This window comes from Papio anubis, chromosome 9 (genome assembly GCF_008728515.1).
Source record: "Papio anubis isolate 15944 chromosome 9, Panubis1.0, whole genome shotgun sequence".
Lineage (NCBI taxonomy): Eukaryota > Metazoa > Chordata > Mammalia > Primates > Cercopithecidae > Papio > Papio anubis.
The window spans coordinates 74,736,744-74,759,585 of NC_044984.1; the positions used below are offsets into that span (position 1 = coordinate 74,736,744).

Sequence of the window (22,842 nt, forward strand, 5' to 3'; positions counted from 1 at the left end):
AAGTTGAGGAGTATCTGTCTATATTAATAGATACTATATACCTTATCTATTTCTAAAAACCAAATATGTTAAATCATGTGTCAAATGTCTTCTTCTACAGAGTATTATGATAGGTAAAGTATACAATCAAATACACTAAAATGGGACCCATTCTAGAAGTTTTAGTCTGTGGCAGCATTTCTCAGCCTTACCACTATTAACATTTTGGACTGAGTGATTCTCCTTTGTGAGGATATGTCTTGTTAATTAGAGAATGTTTAGCAGCATCCCTGGCCTCTACTCACTAGATGCTAGTAGGATCCTCCCAATTGAGCCAATCAAAATTTTTGTTAGAAAATTGCTACAAGTCCCCTGTGTGGCAAATCACAACTAGTGGTAAACGCAGATATGTTTGGTTAGATACAAAGATCAAATAGATCATTGAGCAAAGATTGAAGAAAAAAAAATGAAAAATTATTTTGTTTATACACAGGTAAAGGAAAGAGTACAGTTAGTGTGAGTGACAGAATTTGCTCACTTAGAGAAAATTTTGTCAGAGGAAAAAGTAACTAAGGTCGTATCACTATCAGGAAAGTTTCATAAAAGATACAGAATTTTGTTTTCATTTTACTTAAAGAAAAGAGTACTTTATAAAATAGTAGGCACTTGATGTTCTGGTTGCATAGTGTGGTTTAGGTGATGGTTTTGAGATATTGCAGGTAAGTAATTGAAGTCCCTGTTAAAACAGTACAGTGACTTAAGAGATGAGCATAATAAGAGGAAATGGGAAAAGATGGTAATCTGGGTTGCCTGGTGGTGGTCTCCAGAGCAGAAGGACATTTTGCTGTCCTAATTTTTATAAATAGAAGAGTGATGATGATGGAGCAATGCTTGGGGATCCATTTTGAGCAAAGCACTGAGTGGATATGAGGAGGGGGCTAAGTTAAGAAATGAAGAACAGGTAACATGATGGTTTAACTAAGAGATGACCAGGGCTTTTAGAGAAAAATAGTAGAAATAGCAATAGACTATTAATCATAGCTTACATTTGTACTTAGTTCTTATCTTCTAAGCACTTCACATGTATTAACTTATTTTATTCTCACAACAAGGTGTGAGGTGTTATTATCCCCATATAGATGAGGCCGGTGAGGTATGGAGATGTTAAGTATTTTGCCTAAAGTCTTGTTTATAAGGTAGAGTCAGGATTTGAACCCAGCAATCCAACTCTAGGGCCTGTGCCCAGTGTCTGTATTAAAAATTGATTTTTACACCCTGGTGGCATCCGATATAATGCTTTTTTTAGAGGATGTTTATTTTATTTATAATTTATTCCTAGCCTATTTCTTAAATATGAGGAAGCTACAGGCACTTGATAAGTATACATTGCCCTGGCATGGGGCATATTTAGATTGAATCCCTTAAGACAAAATTAGAAGTCCTTCAAATAATAATCTTAGGCTTGAAAGAAAAATTGTAGATCATCCAATTTTGCAGTTGAATCTATTCTAAAATATTAATTAATTCATTTAGGATTTTAAAACCTGCTGTTATTTATAAGCCACTTTGTGAAAGTTAGAGGAGCACACAGTTTTCATAGTGATTGAAAACTTGAGACTTTGTCTCTGGGTCTAAATCTTGGCTCTACCATTTACCTATTAGCTATGAGACTTGGTGGAATACTTAAATTCTTTGTTCCTCACTTTTTAAATGTCAATAGTAGTATTCATGGTGTTGTTGCAATTGTTACATAAAACAATATATGAAAGTGCTTAGCACAGTGCAAAGTGTGTCGTAAGCTTAAGTAGGAGTTAGTTCTTTTTATTTTGTAAATCTGCTGTTTGTATATCTCATTATCTGTAATAGCATATATTATGTCCAACCTATAATTTAATCACAGAAAAATTAAAAAGTGAATTTCAAAACTTATCAGATACAGTGTTAGTGCAGAGAAAATATAAAGTTAACAATGATGATGAAACTTTTAAAGTCTTAGTATTTTATTTTAAAATATCTGCCCGTTGTACTCTTTTGCTTTCTTGATACCATTTTGATAGGTCTGACTCTTTTTGAATGTTCTGAGATATGTAAGATTTTGTTTATATTGGACATCTTCCCAACTCTATTGAGCTGTTTCCTTTACAGACACAGACCATTGGATCTTATTTCTCAGCTTCTTAAAATAAAATTTAGGTAAATTCACTGAAATGCCAAGGGAAAAGTTAAGAGATGCTATAGTTAGAGCTGTACTGTCCAATATATAGTGTTTGGCAGCATGTGGCTATTTAACCTTGGAATATGGCCAGTCCAAATTCAGAGGTATCGTAAGTTTAAAATGTATATGAAATTTCAAAGAGTTAGTATGAAAAAAATAATGTAACCACCTCAATAATTTTATTATAATTATATGTGAAATAATGCTTTTGATATATTGGGTTAAATAAAATACATTATTAAAATTAATCTTACATGTTTCTGTTTACTTTTTAAATGTGGCTACTAGAAAATTCAAAATTGCATGTGTGGCTCACTTTGTAGTTTTACTGGACAGTGGTGGTTTAGAGACTCACAAGATATATTAGCATATCTGAGGCTTTAAAATATCCTACAATAAAGAAAGCTGCTTAACTTAAAAAGAACTTATTTGACAAAGTGGTTTGATTACAGAACATCTCTTAAGCTCTAATGATACAGGGTTCTGAGGATTCATTTTTAGGAAATTAAAGTCTGGAAGAAACATGTAATTAAACCTAGAATTCCTTTTGCCAGCCCTAATTAAGTTGAATATGAAATGATTTTTTTTCCTCTTAAAACTCCAGACATTTCCACTTCACAATGTTATTTTTATTGGTTAGTAACAATTAGGTTGAGAATAGTATTTTTGTTTCTTATCTTTTGAGAGATTAAATTCCATGGAGAATAAATTATATCTTTGTTATGGAGTCTATTTTCAATTAATTGAATCTCTAGCTCTTAACCAGAAAGCGGCACTCTTCCATAATGATTTAAGCATTGCTGTAGATCCTCTACCTTTTTCTGAGGACAAGCTTCCCTCCTCTCAGCCTAGAGTACCATGATTTCCTACTAATTAGCTTCCTGCTGCCATTTTTACCTTGCTCTAATTTATAGCCCATATTTCAAAATTATATTTTTAAACAAAAAACAAGCCCCATTGCTTTCCTGCTTAAAATTCTTTGGTGGCTTCCCACTGAATTTAGTTTAAAAACCCTAAAATCTCTAGTATGACCTACATGATCATCAGTCTGTTCCCCTTTCTTATTTGATCCCAGAATCTCTGGCTTTCCTCAGTTACTCCTATTCTTTTTCATTTCCAGGGCTTCCATACACTTTGCTATTTGGGAAGGCCTTTACCAAACTCTTGTGAAGATTCCAGGCCTTCCCTCTTGATCAGATTGGCAATTGTCCAGACCAATATATTCTTCCTTCTCTTGGTGAGACACCGTTCATTCCTAGGCAAGGGTTGTTCAGTCCAGGAAACCACATCCTGTTTCACCGCCATCCCAGTAACTAGTGCTTTGCTTCTCACATCTTCCTTTTTCTTCCAAAGTCTTATTCCATGTCTTCATTAGTTTCTTGTCTAATACTTCATAGATACTAGTTACTCTCTGGGGTCCCTGAAACAATAGTATTAAACCCTCACGCAAATCAGTAAATGTGAGTAGCAGTTGGTTAGATAGATCAATCATGGTAGATTTTTGTCTATTTTAATGAAGCAGATAGGAGAATCAAGCTTTTTTTCTCTCAAGCTTGAGAATACAGAAGGCATAGGTCTGATTTACCTTGGAAAAAATGTCAGCAGCTAAAAAGAAATTCTACCCAACACAGGCTGGGTATTTCTCTGATTTTTTGCCTTGGGTTTACAGTATTCTTAGAGTTACCAGAAGAATAGTGGACAATTAGCGGTTGATGCCAAGAGAATGTTTGGAACTCTGAGAATGTTGGGGTGGACATTAATCAATTGATATAAGCTTTGGGTATGCAGGACAGCGTTATGTTATAATCATTAGAAGAACTTTCAAAGGAGATAAAGAAAAACTATTTCAGAAACATTCTTCCCCAAAACACCAAGAAAATGACCTATTATGTTAATATTTCTGTTATATGCAATGTGCCCTGTTAGTTTTGTTAGAAAATGTATATTTTATTATATCCATTTTCAAATCGTTTCTGGTAGTGGGGTTTTAAAATGATAAATGAGGTTCAAAATTAATTTCAGCCTCCTTTCTTTTAGAAACAGTGTTAGCTTGAGTCTGCATCAGACGTGTTTTACATGCCTGGCTTCATAATCTTTCTTCCTCCCCCTATATTGTTTGTCTGGAATCTGCACTAAAGATAAGGCAGAGTGCATACCTGACTCATGGCAACCAATCAGAAGAACTTTATTGGAAAACTCCCTTCAAGGAGGTACAGGCAGCATAAACAAAATTTTTGAAAAAGTCGAAGCAAAGGTAGAAAAATATGGTTGAAATGGCTAAAACAATTGGTACTTGTTTTAAAACTATATTTCATTTCTGATATGAAACCTTATCTTTTCTTTTAAAGAAACACCTAACAAAATATTTATCAGATCAGCACCGTAGAAAAGGGAAAAAGACATTAAAAATTTAAAAAAAGATAAAATAACAAATATTTATCAGAAATGCTCACCCTTTAAAAAATCTGGAAAATTTTGGTTATATATTTTTCCAATTATCTTCTGTTTGGTAAATTTTCAAGTAATTGGATAAATAGTTTATATTTACTTTGTTTTAAAATGATTCAAATTTTCAATTAGAGCATAGGCTTTCAAAAACAATCTGGTCAACCAGCGGATTTTAGCAAATAAGAAAGATTTTAGAAACAAAATTAATTGTTATATTATTTATGATAGTTATACCTAAAACCTAGGTGTTGTTAAATATTTACATGTCTAACACCCAAATATAGTTAGAGATCATTTATTGTACTCAGTGATTTCTAACAACATGATTATTTTGGAACTTGAACCTATACTATTGCTTTTCATTTTTTTGAAACTTTAGGAGAATAACTTTATTTTAAACCTCTATTTTTCAATATCAGAACCAGAACAACCTGAGAAACTTAGAGCCTTCAATATTTCCACACATTCCTTATCTCTGCACTGGAGCCTACCCTCTGGTCATGTGGAAAGGTATCAAGTGGATCTTGTTCCTGACAGTGGCTTTGTTACTATCAGAGATCTTGGAGGTGGAGAATATCAGGTATAGTTTTCATTATTGTACTTGCCGAGTCTACTTGTATTTATATTTTGCTCCTAATAGGAAAGTTCTTTATTTTATGAAACCTATCTACCACAAAAACTTACTCCTGGTTGGGTTTTTGAAAGCATAAGTTGAAGACAAAAACGTTGATGTCAAACTGATGAGTGTAAGTTTCAGCATCGGTGGACTGTTACCTTAGCAACATCTATGCTGCTTTTTTTTTCTTTTTTAAGTTCACCCTGAACCTACAGCCAGTCATCCAAGGGTTCATGAATAGTTTAACAAAGAAAGGCAGAGCTATTGAGTAATACAGGCTCATTAATTGTGTACTTGCCAGAAGGATCTGTCTTTAAATCATTAATGCAGGCAACATTTCTCTCTAGAGCCATCAATGTGATTCTAGTGCCTGAAAAATGTAATAAAGATGGATTTTCTTGTCATTTTTATTTTACTTTTTATTGGGACTTCAGAGACACAGGTATTTTGTATACACTCTTTAAAAACAAGGGCTAAGCCATTGGCTGTAGATTTCTCAAGACTTGAATAGTTGTTCCTTGTGACAGTGAACTAGGATAGATAGAAATGCTGACTTAGGCTGTGATAACACAGTATGTTTTATAAGTTTTTATTTTAAAGTTATTTGGTAAAAAGTTATATAACAAATCTGTATTTTACAGTAGTATGGAACTTATTGTGATGTTATAAACAGTGCAGAGTTATATAAGGAAGTGTTAATTTTTGTTACAGTGATATATTTATTTTAGCTTTCTTGCTTTCCAGAAAGAATTTTAATGCAACATTTGTTTGTGGTGTTCTAGGTTGATGTTTCCAATGTTGTTCCTGGTACTAGGTACGATATAACCATCTCTTCAGTTTTTACAACATACAGCTCACCTGTTAGTAGAACAGTGACAACAAATGTAACAAGTGAGTATATGTTTTAAATTACTTTATAAGTAAAGTGTATGGAGTCAGTATAATTCTACTGGATGGAAATACTTATATTGGCAACATGTACATTAAATTCATGAAAACAGTGTAGGATAATTAAGGCAAAATGGAAACTTAAGAAAGTGATCTGCTTAGAACCTGCATTCTGCTATTTCTTCAGCTTTCTTTACTTTCAAAGTGCAAAGATAATTACTCTATACTTGTTTGTGAAATAGATCAGAGAGACTGTTAATGCTAACATTTAAATAATACAGAACCATGAAAATAAACTGGTTACATTTGCTCAGGAAGGATTATTCCGTTTGTAAGACTGTTTCGTCTTTTCTTAGTTTTTCTGTGTAAGCCTTGCATTAAGTGAATTTCTTTTAAAAATGATTTGGCATCAAAAGTATATTTGGCATGTAGTATTTAGTAGCATTCCATTTTTCACATTCTTATAAAATAATGTGTTTGGTATTCCCCATAGTATTTTTTTTTTTTTAATAGTAACAGAGCTGTCGAGAGTATAAACTCATATTGCTCTTTGGAAATTTCAAATTTTACATTTGTAAATACTGTTATTATGTGTTTTTGTGAAAATGCAACAATTATTTGACCTTTTAACAAAGTGGGTTTCTAAAAAATAGAACCAGGGCCTCCAGTCTTCCTAGCTGGGGAAAGAGTTGGATCTGCTGGGATTCTTCTGTCTTGGAATACACCACCTAACCCAAATGGAAGGATTGTATCTTACATTGTCAAATATAAGGAAGTTTGTCCATGGATGCAAACAGTATATACACAAGTCAGAGCAAAGCCAGACAGTCTGGAAGTTCTTCTTACTAATCTTAATCCTGGAACAACATATGAAATTAAGGTAATTATTTTGTATATGACTACTTAGTGTTCAGACATTTCATTCATTTTAAAAGTGTAGGAGGTTTTTCCCATCTTGTCAAGCCTTTACAGCTGAATACAGTCCATGACTGACAAACAATGTTCAGAATCATGGCCTCACACCCACCTGGGATTTTAACACTTGGTAAAATGTTATCGTGTCTTTTCATTTCAATTTTTATGCATATTTGTATATTACCTATTTCATTTTTTCTACGAATATCTTTGCATATATTTATATACATGTATGAATATAATACAATACTCTAGAAAATAAAAATTATGTAAAGTTAAAGAAGGAAAAGTTAAATGCAAACAAGAGGCCAGGGTAGTTTGAATGCAGGTATGTAAACCACAGGATGTTACACAGTTATTAAAAATTGACTTACAAGTTTTATTCTCCAATTTTCTAGAAACCAAAGTAAAAAGGGCAATAAATCTGTTATACAATTTACGTATGAAAATTGTATAATAGTTGCATAAGGGAGCTCAATTTTTTTTTCTGTTTTTTTTGTTGTTGTTGTTTTTTGTTTGTTTTTGGTGCTTTAGATTGGAGAGAAAGTCTTCGTTGAAGGATTAATAGCTGCAGGACTGGATTTTGTAAACTTCTTTCCATAACAGCTAAGGGTAAAATAATAAAACCAAACTTAGTAAAAATAATTTTTCCAGGTTTTGAGATATTGTGGTCTAAGAACATGGCCTTGATCTATATATAAAATTTAGACTCCAAAGAAATGTCTTTTTTAAAAAATTATTTTTGATTCAGGGCACATGTGCGCAGGTTTGTTACATGGGTATATTGTGTAATGGTGGGGTTTGGGCTTCTAGTATACCTGTCACTCAAATAGTAAATGTTGTACCCAATAGGTAATTTTTCAATCCTCACCCTCTCCCACCCTCTCCATTTTTGAAATCCTGTGTTTACTATTTCCATTGTTATGACCATGTGTACTCATAGCTCCCACTTGTAAGTGAGAATATGTGGTATTTGACTTTCTATTTTTGAGTTATTTCACTTAGGATATGTTCTCCAGCTCCATCCATGTTGCTGCAAAGGACATGATTTTATTTTTTTATGCCTGCATAGTATTTCATGGTGTATATATACCACATTTTTTTTTTTTTTTTTTTACCCAATCAACCATTGATAGATACTTAGGTTGATTCCATGACCTTGCTATTGTGAATAATGCTATGATAAACATGAGTGATGGTGTCTTTGTGATACAATGATTTCTTTTCCTCTGGATAGATACATAGTAGTGAGATTGCTGGGTTGAATGCAGTAGATCCATTTTTAGGTCTTTGAGAAATCTCCATATTGCTTCTCATAGAGGTTACATTTCTAGCAACAGTGTATTAGTGTTCCCTTTTCTCTGCATCCAAACTGCCATCTGTTTTTTTGACTTTTTAATAATAGCTATTCTGACTGGTATAAGATGATGTCTCATTGTGGCTTTAATTTACATTTCTTTGATAATTCCTAATGTTGAGCATTTTTTTATATACTTATTGGCCACTTGTATGTCTTCTTTTGAGAAATATCTGTTTATGTTTTTTGTCCACTTCTTAATGGGGTTTTTCTCCTTGTTGTATTGTTTGCATTCCTTGTAGATTCTGGATATCTGTCCTTTGTTGGAGGCATAATTTGCAAATATTTTCTCCTGTTCTGTAGGTTGTTTGTTTACTCTGTTAATTATTTCCTTTGCTGTGCAGAAACTTTTTAGTTTAATTCAGTCCTATTTAAGTCCATTTTAGTTTTTATTGCAATCGCTTTTGATGTCTCCGTCATAAATTATTTGCCTAGACCAATATCCAGAAGAGTTTTACCTAGTTTTTATTACTAGGATTTTTATAGTTTCAGGTTTCATATTTAAGTCCTTAATCCAGAATGTGTTAATTTTTGTATATGGTGAGAGCTAAGGATCCAGTTTCATTCTTTTGGATATGGCCAAAAGATATGCTAGTTTCCCCAGCACCATTTATTGAACAGAATATCCTTTCCCCATTGTTTATTTTTGTCAACTTTGTCAAAAATCAGTTGGTTGTAGGTATGTGGCTTTATTTCTGGGTTTTATATTCTCTTGCACTAATGTATATGTGTATTTTTGTGTCAGTACTGTGCTATTTTAGTTACTATAGCTTTGTAGTGTAATTTGGAGTCAAGTAATGTGATGCCTCCAGATTTGTTCTTTTTGCTTAGGATTGCTTTCACTATTTGGGCTCTTGTTTGGTTTCATATGAACTTTAGGATTGCTGTTCTAATTCTGTGAAAAATGACGTTGCTAATTTCATAAGAACTGTGTTGAATCTGTAGATTTCTTTGGGCGGTATGGTATGGTGATTCTTCCAATCCATGAGCATGGTATGTTTTTCCATTTGTTTGTGTCACCTCTAATTTATTTCATGAACGTTTTGTAGTTCTCCTGGTAAAGATTTTTACCTCCTTTGTAAAATGTATTCCTAGATATTTTATTTTTTTGTGGCTATTGTAAATGGGATTGATTCTTGATTTCATTCTCAGCCTGAATGTTATTGGTGTATAGAAATTCTACTTATTTTTGCACACTGAATTTGTATCCCAAAACTTTATTGAAGTCGTTCATCAAGTCTAGGATTATTATTTTGGAGTAGTCATTAGAGTTTTCTAGATATACAATTATGTCATCAGTGAACAAAGATAGTATGGCTTCCTGTTTTCCAATTTGGAGGCCTTTTATTTCTTTCTCTTGCTTGATTGCTCTTGCTAGGCCTTCCAGTAAGAGTGTTCAATAGGAGAGGTGAGGGTAAACATCCTACTTTTCTTCCATTTCTTAGGGGGAATGCTTTAAACTTTTCTCCATTCAATATCATATTGACTGTGGGTTTGTCATATATGGCTCTTATTATTTTGATATATGTTCCTTTGATGCCTACTTTGTTGAGGGTTTTTATCATGAAGGGATATTGAATTTTATCAAATGCTTTTCCTGCATCTGTTGAGATAATCATATGGCTAACAGGGTTGGGAGAAAAATACTGAAGAAAAAATCTTTAAGTTTAATAAAAAGGTAGAATATTTTTACTTACAAGACTTATAAAGGCTAAATTATTTAATTTAAACTTATTTTATTTTCCAAAAAATCAGTAAACTAAAGCTTTTAGAAACAGGTAACTTCGGCCGGGTGCAGTGCCTCATGCCTGTAATCCTAGCACTTTGGGAGGCCAAGGCAGGCGGATCACCTGAGGAGTTCAAGATCAGCCTGGCCAATATGGTGAAATCCCATCTCTACTCAAAATACAAAAAATTAGCCGGGTATGGTGGCGAGTGCCTATAATCCCAGCTACTCGGGAGGCTGAGGCAGGAGAATCACTTGAACCCGGGAGGCGGAGAGTTGCAGCGAGCTGAGATCGTGTCATTGCACTCCAGCCTGGACAACAAGAACAAAACGCCGCCAAACAAAACAAAACAAACAAACAAACAGAAAAACAGATAGCTTTTGTTATCTTTGCACATTGTACTTTATAAAGTGTCTTTATAAAGTATCTTTTATACTTTATGAAATAGATAACTTTGGTTAATTATTTTAAAAAACTTTAGCTTAGTGACATTTTTCAAAAATAAATCAAGTTTAAATTAAATAATTTAGCCTTTACAACTGAAATACTTCATTTTTAAATAAAACTTATAGTTAGCTTTTCATTTTTCTTCCAACCTTGTTGCATTTACGTGTCTGTTGTTGACATTTTGGATATTGGTTTGAACATTTCTAAAGAGCCACTTTTGCTAAGAATCATGAACTCAATGTAGTTACTTTCAACAAATATTTGTTGAATATTTACTATCTCTTTTGCATTTATAAAAAGTATTTAGTCCTTTACATAGTTGGGGTTTTTGTTTTATTTGTTTGTTTTTGAGACGGAGTCTCCCTCTGTCACCCAGGCTGCAGTACAGTGGCGTGATCTCGGCCCACTGCAAACTCCGCCTCCCGGGTTCACGCCATTCTCCTGTCTCAGCCTCCCGAGTGACTGGGACTACAGGCGCCCGCCACCACGCCCGGCTAATTTTTTGTATGTTTTTTAGTAGAGATGAGGTTTCACCGTGTTAGCCAGGATGGTCTGGATCTCCTGACCTTGTGATCCGCCCGCCTCTGTCTCCCAAAGTGCTGGGATTACAGGCGTGAGCCACCGCGCCCAGCCGTCTTTTACATAGTTAATATGCGAAATTTAACATCGTCTTACTTGAATGCTACAGAAAGATGAGCTTATAAAAAGCAGTGCTAAATTAGGCCACAGGAAAATGCTTCCAGTTAAGGGATATGTATGACATTTCCAAGGGATAATAAAGAGTAAAGATATCTTCTGAATCCTCCCTCAATATAACATCAATATCTTCTTTGAGCTTTGAAACTAATTAAATATAGAGAAGGAAATATATAAAACCTGTGTAAATATGTGATTTTATATAAATGAGACGCTCTTCCTAGAGGATAAGAAATATTGGGAGAGATTTTGCCAGGAAGTTCTTTCTTACTGGAAGTATGCCTATTTGCAGAATTAAAGAACACGATCAGAACTGGAAAGCAAATACTAATAGTATGATTCCCACAGTGAGAAAAGAAAAAAAAAAAGTTCTTACCTATGTAGAAGTCAAAATAAAAGATTTGTGATGACTATTTTATGAAGAAAACATAGCTTAAAGAATAGGCAACCTTTTCTAACTGACATCTGAGTATTATATAATATAGGTATTTTCTGTCAACATGCACACGTTCAGATTAATTAACATGTTAATTAACATGTCAATATATGCTATTGGGGATAATTAAAAATTTTTAATGTGCTATAAGAAACTATTGCTCGTAGGAAGGTGATTTAGTCAGCCTAGTTCTGCTTAGATCTATTTTTACTGAGTTTGAATTTTTATTCCTTTGAATTCTCTTATTTAAGATCTATTGGGAAGCCCTTACTCTCCGTTTCATCTTACACTTTATACATCATTCTTGTGACCTTTACTCTGTTCAAATAAATGTTAGCCATTTTAGAATTCCAAAGGGTATTTGGCATGGTAGATTTGATGTCTTTAGTATAAGTAATGTTGTGGAAAAAATCCTGTTAAGTATTTTACATATGCTATTTCATTTAGTCCTCAGTACAATCCTACAACATAGATACATTGTTATTCCCATTTTAAAGACAAGAAAAATGTTACTTACAACGTTAGGTAAATTACTCAAAACTACTCTCTGGGAATTGGCAGAACTACAGTTAAAACAAGGTTGTGATTCCAGTCATGGCATTCGCAAAACCTTGAGTCTTATTCTCATTAATGACATTTTCTCTTTCTATTCTAATCTATTGGAAGAGATTATTCAAATCAATTTTTTTATCTTTAAAATTCTAGAATTCTTAGTTTAAATTATTAATTAAACCTGCTTATTTTTGAAACAGTTTTTTTGAGTATTTATTTGCCTGATTAGATTGTGAACTCTAAATTAAGGTACCATGTACATGGTCTCTTGCATTTGTTACAGAAATAATTGTAGTGTCTTTTATGTAGTGGATATAGTAGAGAAATATTGAGCTTTCAAAATAAACCCAACAGCTGCTGGATTCTTGCTCTACCATTTATTCCTGTGTGACCTTGGGCAAGGTATTTGACCTCTCTCAGCCAGTTTTCTCATCTATAAAATTTTGACAATAATACTTTATATGTTGATTATATAGATATCTTCATCTTTACCTTCCTCCTTGAAAGTATTAAAAAAGTATCTTTGGCATTTATCTTATGGATAAGTCAATTTTTATTTTTAATTTTAGATTCTGTTTTTTCAGGGAGTAAAATGTTTGAACACAATCTTTTTGGTATGTTCTAGGTTGCTGCTGAAAACAGTGCTGGCATTGGAGTGTTTAGTGATCCATTTCTCTTCCAAACTGCAGAAAGTGGTAATTTTCCTGTCATTTATTTTAAATTGATTTAGTCATGAGTTTGTCATTTAAAATAATAAAGAATACAAATAAAAACTGACAGTAAAATACATACAATTCTCAGTAGCATGGCCACTCAGTTTTAGAGTTCTTTCAGATAGCTAATTTATTCATTAAAATATGTATTATTCTTTCTGATTATACGAGTAGTAATTGTTATCTTACAAAACTTTGAAAAAACAAGAATAAAAAAATGAAAATTATCCACAGACTTATATAAAAAACTCTTTTATCATTTTGATGCATTTGTGGCTTGTCTATTTCCCCATTAAGATATATTATATGACTATACATTAATGAAAATAAGCTTGTGCTACGTATGCAAGTTTATATTCTGCTTTTTCTTTCTAACATTAAGTCATAAGCATGTTATAAGACTTTTGGAAACATGGATTTTAATAGTTATATTATTCTGTGACATGCAGCCATTATCAAACAAATTTAAGATACCTCCATTCTTTGGGAGGCTGAGGTGGGCAGATCAGGAGGTCAGAAGATCAAGACCATCCTGGCTAACATGGTGAAACCCCGTCTCTACTAAAAATACAAAAATTAGCTGGGCGTGGTGGCAGGCACCTGTAGTCCCAGCTACTCGGGAGGCTGAGGCAGGAGAATGGCGTAAACCCGGGAGGCGGAGCTTGCAGTGAGCTGAGATCGTGCCACAGCACCACTGCACTCCAGCCTGGGCGACACAGTAGGACTCCGCCACCACCACCCTCCCCGCCACACACAGCAAAATTCCTCCGTTCTTCCAGGGGCGTAGAGGAAAAATCTTGATGTCACCTGTGGCTCTTTTCTCTCACAGTACACATATAATCTATCAGTAAATCTTACCAGCACAATCATCAAAGTGTATTCTGACTCTCACCCTCATTACTACCGTCCTGTCCAACATTATTCCCAATAATTGTTGCATTGTATTTTATTTTTATTAGAATGCAGCTGTTCTAAAGTCCCTTAATTCCTACCTTATAGGTTTATATTCATATAGACCTCCTTCCAAAGATCTAACTTTCTTATGTAATTTATGTGGCTATTATTTATAAATTATATTCTAGCATTCTTTTGTGCAATGTAAACCCAAACTTTAGTTATTCGGTATCTTAATACTAGGCATCTTTATTATCACTTACTTTTTTAATCTCAGACGTTTTGTTTCATTTTGATTTCTTTCAAAAGTGGCTCGTCATGTTTGTTTTATATTCTGAAGGATCTTGGTTTTTTACTCTATCAGTTTTACATACTTTACCATGAGGTTAATGGAAATAATTTCTCATAATTCTAGCTTCATATTGGCTTCATGCCAACTCAAATAGAACTCAGATTATTATTATTACTCTATATAATTAATAATTGATAGAAAAGCATAATGAAATTCTGAAGAAAGCTGATTTTGAAAATTTAAAATCCAATAATCACAACCAATTGGAGGGTATCCACTTGATATTAGGCACTAGACATTTATAAACATTCCAGAAATGTGCTTTTTGGTGAAAATGGTTGGATAATTGATTCAGTTTGCTACTTTTTTCATATCTAATGAAACTACATTATTCCAAAATAGTTAAAGAAATAAGAAATTTATCCCAACTTGTTTGTATGTTCATAACTATTGATGGGATTTTTTTCATACTTATTTGAAACATTTCATCAATGCATGTATTACCCCAGTTATCCTAAAGTAAAGTTGATTTGCCCCAACTCCAGTTTTTTTATTTTAGGCAAAGTTCAGTTAAATATATTTATAAAAATCTTACACAAATAGGTTTTATGCAATGTATTATATATTTAATTTCATGTACCATGAAATTATATAAATGTAATTCTAAGTTTTATAACAAGGTGTTTTCCTTCCCAATCTTTCTCTTCCCCAGCTCCGGGAAAAGTGGTGAATCTCACAGTTGAGGCCTACAACTCTTCAGCAGTTAACCTGATTTGGTATTTACCTCGGCAACCAAATGGCAAAATTACCAGCTTCAAGATTAGTGTCAAGCATGCCAGAAGTGGGATAGTAGTGAAAGATGTCTCAATCAGAGTAGAGGATATTTTGACTGGGAAATTGCCAGAATGCAATGTAAGTACCACAGAACACTTCCTATGTCTCAAAAAATCTTAGATAAACTTATATTTTCACATTTCTAGCATCTAGATACTACATTTTTACCAAAGTTTTACTAGTTATTTGATTAGTTATGGTATCATGTTATACACAAAGTTTTATTAGTTATTTGATTACTTAGAGTATCATGTTACACAATTGGCCTTATTCAGGCAGAATACAGGAATGGTTTGAGAACTCAAGAGTGAGAGATTCAAATCATTTAGGGAATTGTGAAAAGACTTCATGAAAGGAGTAACATTTGTGATACACCATGGAGCAAGGACAGATAGAGATTGTGTGATGGTGGCATTCCCAGTGGAGGATACTTTATAAAGCCCCGAGGTGGAAAAGTATGAGATATAATTGGAGAAAATATTTTACTTCCATGTGACAGGAGGGAAGAGCACATGTAGGGTAATAGTCGAAGTTAAATTTGCAGAGGTAGATTGTCATTGTTGCGCATATCTTGGTTAAATAATTTGTTGTTACTCTGGTCATTGATGATAAACCTCATAATAGTAATGCTTTATTATAGAATAAGCATCATAATTTTTAATTATAAGATAAGCATAATAATGCTTTTCCTAAAATCATTTTAGTAATCTTTGTGTTATTATTAATGGAAACACAGTCAAACAGTTATTTTTGTTGTAAATACTTTAAAAAGTCTAAAAATCTTCTTTTTGAAATTATGATATATTTCTAATACATGCAGACACCTAACATATGAGCTAGTGGCATACTAGTACTTTTTGGGACTTATGAGAAAAAAAAGATCATTAACAGTAAGAAAGTGGCATTTGAACATACACAAGAGTAAAATTATTTCAGCTCTTTGGCTCTTACACTGTTAACATGAAGCTTAAAAATTCTTACAAATGATTTTGCTGTAGTTTTACTTTATTTTAAGCCACTTGAAATTCTATTCATAAAGGTTAAGGTATAAGGAATACAATAAATATGTTCTCTTCTAAAACTGCAGACATAAATGGGTACAATTAAAATCTAGCAAATTTGTCCATAACTTGCATGTTATGTGTGTGTGTATAGCATAAAAGAAAAAGAAATGAATTACATGTTCTTATTCTCATGTTCACCAAGAGATACAGTGTTATTTCTCTATTGATATTATTTTATTTACTAGGAGAATAGTGAATCTTTTTTATGGAGTACAGCCAGCCCTTCTCCAACCCTTGGTAGAGTTACACCTCCATCGCGTACCACATATTCATCAAGCACGTTGACACAGAATAAGATCAGCTCTGTGTGGAAAGAGCCTATCAGTTTTATAGTGACACACTTGAGACCTTATACAACATATCTTTTTGAAGTTTCGGCTGTTACAACTGAAGCAGGTTATATTGATAGTACGATTGTCAGAACACCAGAATCAGGTATGGTTCACTTTTTGTAGATAAAAAGATTTAAATGACTTAGAGAATAATGTTTTATTTATATACATATTTCTTTTTAATTTTTACCTTTCAGTAACTTTTTCCCCTAATAATATACCACAGGCATCCCATCAGGGGTTTCTTCGAATTTCTATACCCTTTTATATTATAGCACAAAATAAGTATTTAAAAGGAGAAAGAAGATTTGCAAGAAACAATTCTTGAGCTGCTGACCCTGATCTTCATATAAGCTTTTGTCATTTTATAATCTCAGCATTTTTTTTGTAATCACCTTTGCCATTCTAAATGATTTATAATCATCTACACCTTCTCTCACTGTTATTGCCATTACCAAAAGCAAAAATACCTGCACTAGCAGAATGACTATGTGATTCACATTTTGGTATCAGATACGGGCAGTAGCTAAAATATATACCCACTTAAATCCCATTTGCACTGCAGTTTCCTCATCTGAAAAATAGAGACAGTAATAGTACCTTCCTTAGGGTGCCAGGGTTAAAATTAAATGAGAATAATTAGATATTATTATTACCACTAAATTTTATGAGAACATATTTTCGGAATGGTATTCATACATTTAATTATAGTACTATATCAGTATTCATGTAAATATATGTATTTATATATTTCATATATTTATAAAATTTCATGGATATTGATATAGTCCCATAATACATGAGGTATTTATTATATGCATAATATATAGTTGATGTATTAGATATATCATAATGTAGTATCAGGCATTAGGTTGTAATTGCCAATTTCTGAGGTTATTGAAAATTATTGGTAGAGTAATTTCACTAAAGCATTTTTTTCTAATAACATAGCTGTTGGCTTCTGTTATTTTTCATTTCATATAAGTTTGAAGTTTTTTGTTGATTTAAATAACCATCTTTGAATTATACCATTTTCTTCTTTCATACTCTTTACTTTTTATACAATAAAAAATGATTTCATAAGGGTCATACAAGGTGACATTTGGTAGATAATAATTTTGTTTTGAAAAATATTTGGAATTGTTTTATTTCAATTAAAAGAAAGAATAAACATCTATGAAAAATAGAGTAATTTAAAATGTCATTATTATTTTCATATGTTACCAATGTTACATTTGAATCCTCCAACTGTAGGGTATAAATTTCTTCTTAGAACAAATACAAATATTGATAGAAAAAGTAAAAATTATTGCTAATAATTTTTGAGGCTTATTTTCTTGAAACTTCTACCTGTGTTAATAAGAGAGAAAATGTTTATCAAGCCAGATATCCAGACTTTGTGGAACACAATATATATATGCAGGTATAAATGTTTCAAGATAATGTAGCACTGACAATAAATATATTACAATGAATATTAGAATGAAACTGGCACAGTGCAATAATATACAGTATTAAATAAAGTAGTAATTGTTAAAAATAAGTTTATCTGATGATCCAGCATGTGTTATTCACAATTTTCAATTATATTCCATTTTTCCATTTTTTCTTTAAGTTAAAAAAACTCTTTGCTTTCAAGTGTGATATTTTATTTTCCTTCTTTGCCTTTGTGTTTTATTATGTGTATTTAATAGGGTGCACTTTAATTTTAAATATATATTATGTATTTATTTTCTATGATTATTTTAGTGCCTGAAGGACCACCACAAAACTGCGTAACAGGCAACGTCACAGGAAAGTCCTTTTCAATTATATGGGACCCACCAACTATAGTAACAGGGAAATTTAGTTATAGAGTTGAATTATATGGACCATCAGGTAAGCCTTAATTGGTTTTGTGTTTGCCTTTTGGTGTGAGAATAATAAAATATGTTACCAATATCAAACTCTTTTTAAAAGTATCAGACTCTTTTTAAAAGACTCTGATGTTGAAGCAAACAATAGGAAAGTCATAAAGAAAGTGAGGTGCTTTGATTTTTTAATTCAAAACCATAAATGAGTATAAGAATGACAAAACACTATTCATATTCCACATTTCATGTGATGCATGTGAAAAACTAGAGATAACTCCTCAAGAAAAAAGTGCTGGTGGAGATATACATCTTCAAATATTTGAACAAGAAGGCCTTGGCTTACATTCATGAAGAACAATGGACTTTGACTATATTAAATTAGATTTCTATTCACTGCTAGGAGCCTAGTTTTTAATCATTAGAAACAGCTCTCTAAAAATAACATGGAAAATCTCTGTATATTCTGCTCTATTTTCCTGTGGACCTAAAACTGCTTTAGAAAAGGAAGCCTATTAAAATTTTAGGCAGCTTTATAAAGTGGCAAGTTCTCCATCTTTGTAAGCAAGCAGGACCTGGGCATCCACTTGCCAGAGATATTTTGAGAGGTTCAAATATTATATCATTAGAAGTGAATTGTGTAAAGTCTAAAATTCTCTCCTGATTGAGATCCTATGTTTCTATGAAAGAAGTTTAATTCTAACAGTGATGAAATAACATAAAGCCACATATTATCATTTATTTGGGGGCATTGAAAAAGATACAAAGTTCCAACTCATTTTATTTTGCAATTTCTATGGTATGAATCACTCATCACCATCATGAGTAACTTTTATCTTTCATCCCTAAGTAACTTATGCTCTTAAAATTCTGAAATACTTTTACTCTGTAAAAAAAGATAATTCCCTCCACCCACCCATCCAATACACAGAAACAGACATGGATACACAGCTCCATCTTTTCTATCTGATAATATTGTTCAATACTTGGCTGAAGTACTCTTTCATTTGTGAGACTGGCTGATAAATCAAGTGAGAGACATTTAGCAATAATTGCATTTAGCCTAATGGGAGTGATCACGTGCTTCCAGTATGGTGGAACATATGGGGTAAATACCTAACTAATTAGTTTAAGAGCAAATGGAAGAAGATCACTGGAACAGTGGGTGTTAATGGAAATGAGGAAAATAAGGAAAATATTAATGATATAAGAAAAACGAGAATTACTGGAAAGGTATCTGTGTGAGTAGAAGGTGAGATCTTTTGCTCAAATGTAGCCATTGGTTTGAGATAAGAATACAGATGATTTGTCCATACTAATAGATGATTTGTCCATAATTTGTTCTTATAGGCTGTAAGGCAGAGTATATGGGTATAGATGCTGGTAAATATATAGTTGTGTTGGTGGGAGCCTGTGGCAAATGTTTTCTAATTGGTTTACTTTTTTCAGTGTAGTGGAAAGCAAGACCATTAGTTGGGAGTGAAGATAGGGCAGAAAGTATTAGAGGTCTGAGCAGAGAAGAGTAAGTGTAAAATAATCATCTAGAAGAGTAGAGTGATTGGACCATTGACTATGTAAGTTGAGTAAGATTCCAGGCACCACGTAGGGCTCATTTGAGGTTTGGCTACAAATAAAGTGATATCAATTAATGGTTTTGTGCTGTAAACCAGCTCCCTTCAACTAGAGAAGGGCAAGGGAATTGGAGGCCTGTGTAAGGCAGTGATTATAATTGAAATTGACACTGAAGCTGGGTAAAGAGTGGAAATCAAGTGGCCAAATAAAAGAAAACAAAAATAAAATACGTGATTAAATCAATGGATTGTTGATTTCAGTGGATTTAAAGAATTATCAGTTCAGGATTACAGAGGAAATGTAAAGGACATAGGCAAAAGTGGTTAGAAAAAGTTGCGTGAAATTGAGATTCTTAATGATACAGAGTAATTGATGATAGTAGTGTCTAAGTTATGATCTTGAGGGAGTGGCTGAAATTCTGGAAAACTAGATTATTTAAGGAAATATCTAAGTAATTTAAGGATTATCTCTCAGGATATTAAAATCAGCACAAATTAAGATGGTAGCCTTGAACCAAAGCTGGACCATGAAAGTAAATGAGAGTAAATGACCCTCAGGTTAGTAGATTATGACAACTGTGAGGGCTAGTGGATGTCACTGGCAATATAGTATTTAAAGCTGTGGGCTTTTATAAGGAGAGACAGAGGATAGTGAATAAAGTGGAGCAATGAGGAACAAGAACAACACTACACCTAAAGGCCTGGTTACTTGAGAGCTGTGGGGTGAAAACAGACTGCCACCATTTGGATTGGCTGCAGGGGAACAAAAGCAGTGTTCTTAGGAAAAAGCCAGTTTGTAGTTAGAGCAAGAAAGTAAAGGAATCATTTAAAGCAAAGTCGAAGATTTAAAGAATGGTGCTGACAGACTAAGGAATTTTGTTCAGAAGCTAAACTAGAAATATTTTATAAATATATGCTCTTATAAAAGATAATGAAATTATTTAGCATTTTAATTGAATAAATTTGAGTATAAAATCTGGTCACTTTTGGAATCGATAAAATTTGATGCTTCCCTTTTCAATATGTCAAAAATAACCTGATAATTCAAAAGGGCTTTATGATTTAATAAAAGTAATTTTAAGCACTGGAACATTTTCATGTTCTTTCATTTATTTTTGTTAAATTGATATCAATGTACTACTAAGCCACATGTTTAAAATATATCCAGTTTTGATATTATAATAACAAATTTTAGTGCATAGGTTAACACTTGAATTGTTGTCCTTGGCTCTGTACTTAAATGTGAACATGATTGCATGCTTGATAAAAAATAATCCACAGCTGTCTTCCACTTTTTGCAGGTCGCATTTTGGATAACAGCACGAAAGACCTTAAGTTTGCATTCACTAACCTAACACCATTTACAATGTATGATGTCTATGTTGCGGCTGAAACCAATTCAGGGACTGGGCCCAAGTCAAATCTTTCAGTATTCACTCCACCAGATGGTAAGAACAGGGAATGAGTGATATTTTTTTGGTATGCTTATGAACTTCATAAACTGGTAAAACATGATATTAGAAGCAATTTGTTTTATATTTACTTAAATCATATTTTTCCTTATTAAATTACTACCTAATTCATTCTGATGTGTGTTCTCCAGAACATTAAACTCATAGCATACTTCATAATAAAAGGAACCCAAGATCAGGTAAGGTTAGGAAATAACCATACATAGTATTGGCCAGTTAGAGATTCACAATAAAATTTAGTAAAACCTCAAGAAGTCATAAGGTAAACAAACACATTTAGTATGGTTTGACTACATTTTAAAATGTGGAATCTATTTTTTCTCACAGAGCTAGTGTTTAGAGGAATTCCTATATTCCCAATGCTTTCAACAAAATGTGTTTATAATCAAAACGGGATTCTAAGCAAGTGAAGATTCTGAGTGGATGCATGATACAGATTTACCAGTATTTACTGAAATTATGAAAAGAGTATTTTTCCTCAAGAAACTTCCTTATAAGTATTCATTAAACATCATTGTTTTAGGTGAACTATACTTTAAAAAAATTGTTTCCATACTATTTCACAACATACCTTTCTGGCCCACACTGAACTTGCTAAATGCCTTCATTTCTATTTAGGGATTGTAATTATGGAGAAAAATAACAGTAACTTCTTATAACACATTAACACTTGGAAAAGTTTCCAGACTTTGTTTGTGTGGAAGCTAACAGACAGTAACTTATAAATGAAATGTACACATGTACACACACACACACACACACAGGTCATACATTCATCATTCAAGCATTTGACCATTAGAGGGCAGTAACTATTAGGAAATGTTGTACTTCTCCCCTTTAAAGAAATAATCATTGATATTTTGTTGAAAGAACATAAAAGTTACGTTTTATCTATTTCAGATGAAAATTCTGACATATATATAGTTTTAGTATACATATAAGAAAGTTATACATACTCATAAGGAAAATGTTATTTTTTTGTATTAAAATTTTACCATTGTGTTTCTATCAGAAGAATCTTAGCATTGTGTAGCTTCTCCCTTAAATCTTAAGTTTTCCTTCATCTCCACCTAAAAGCTGCTCTTAAGCATTTCCTAGGAAGCTAGACAGATTTACAGATACTATCAAATAAAGCAGAGCCCTCGATTTTGGTCTTAATAGAGTTTTCTCAACCAACTCAATGTACCCACTGATTTCTGTTCTTGTTATACAATTAAGTAAATCCTGAACTACTGTCTTCTTTCAAGACCAGCTGATTTTGGTGCTTCCAAACAGAATCCACAACTCAATAAACGTATTTTTTTATTGTCATCATTCTTGGACTACAGCATTTGATAAAAATGGGGAAATAGATAGTGCATATGCCGTGTACAATGCCATGTTATTTGTCTTGGATTATTTTAAAATTTACTTGCCTTAATTTCTACATTTTTTATCCAGAAAAGAAGTAGAATCTTAAGGTCATCATTAAGTATATTTCACAAGGCCTATTTTTCACACCAAATCATTTTAAGTCGATGACTCCGTTCGCCTGTATAAAAAGC

At 32.6% G+C, this 22,842-nt stretch overlaps 1 protein-coding gene across 2 annotated transcripts in view; it reads left to right on the forward strand.

Annotated features, from left to right (window-relative positions):
- Nucleotides 1-5,029: 5,029 nt before the first annotated feature.
- PTPRQ (protein tyrosine phosphatase receptor type Q) overlaps nt 5,030-22,842 on the forward strand; it is a 219,140-nt gene continuing 201,327 nt past the window's right edge. The window contains exons 1-8 of one of the 2 annotated variants that reach the window (XM_031650636.1): nt 5,030-5,222; nt 6,041-6,149; nt 6,800-7,026; nt 12,902-12,971; nt 14,888-15,087; nt 16,259-16,508; nt 18,155-18,283; nt 21,128-21,274. In XM_031650636.1, the coding sequence (XP_031506496.1) occupies nt 6,934-7,026; nt 12,902-12,971; nt 14,888-15,087; nt 16,259-16,508; nt 18,155-18,283; nt 21,128-21,274 (889 nt within the window). In that variant the 5' untranslated portion in view covers nt 5,030-5,222; nt 6,041-6,149; nt 6,800-6,933. Of the gene's footprint in view, nt 5,223-5,392; nt 5,701-6,040; nt 6,150-6,799; nt 7,027-12,901; nt 12,972-14,887; nt 15,088-16,258; nt 16,509-18,154; nt 18,284-21,127; nt 21,275-22,842 lie in introns of those variants that run through there. The other variant, XM_031650637.1, reaches the window with a different exon arrangement.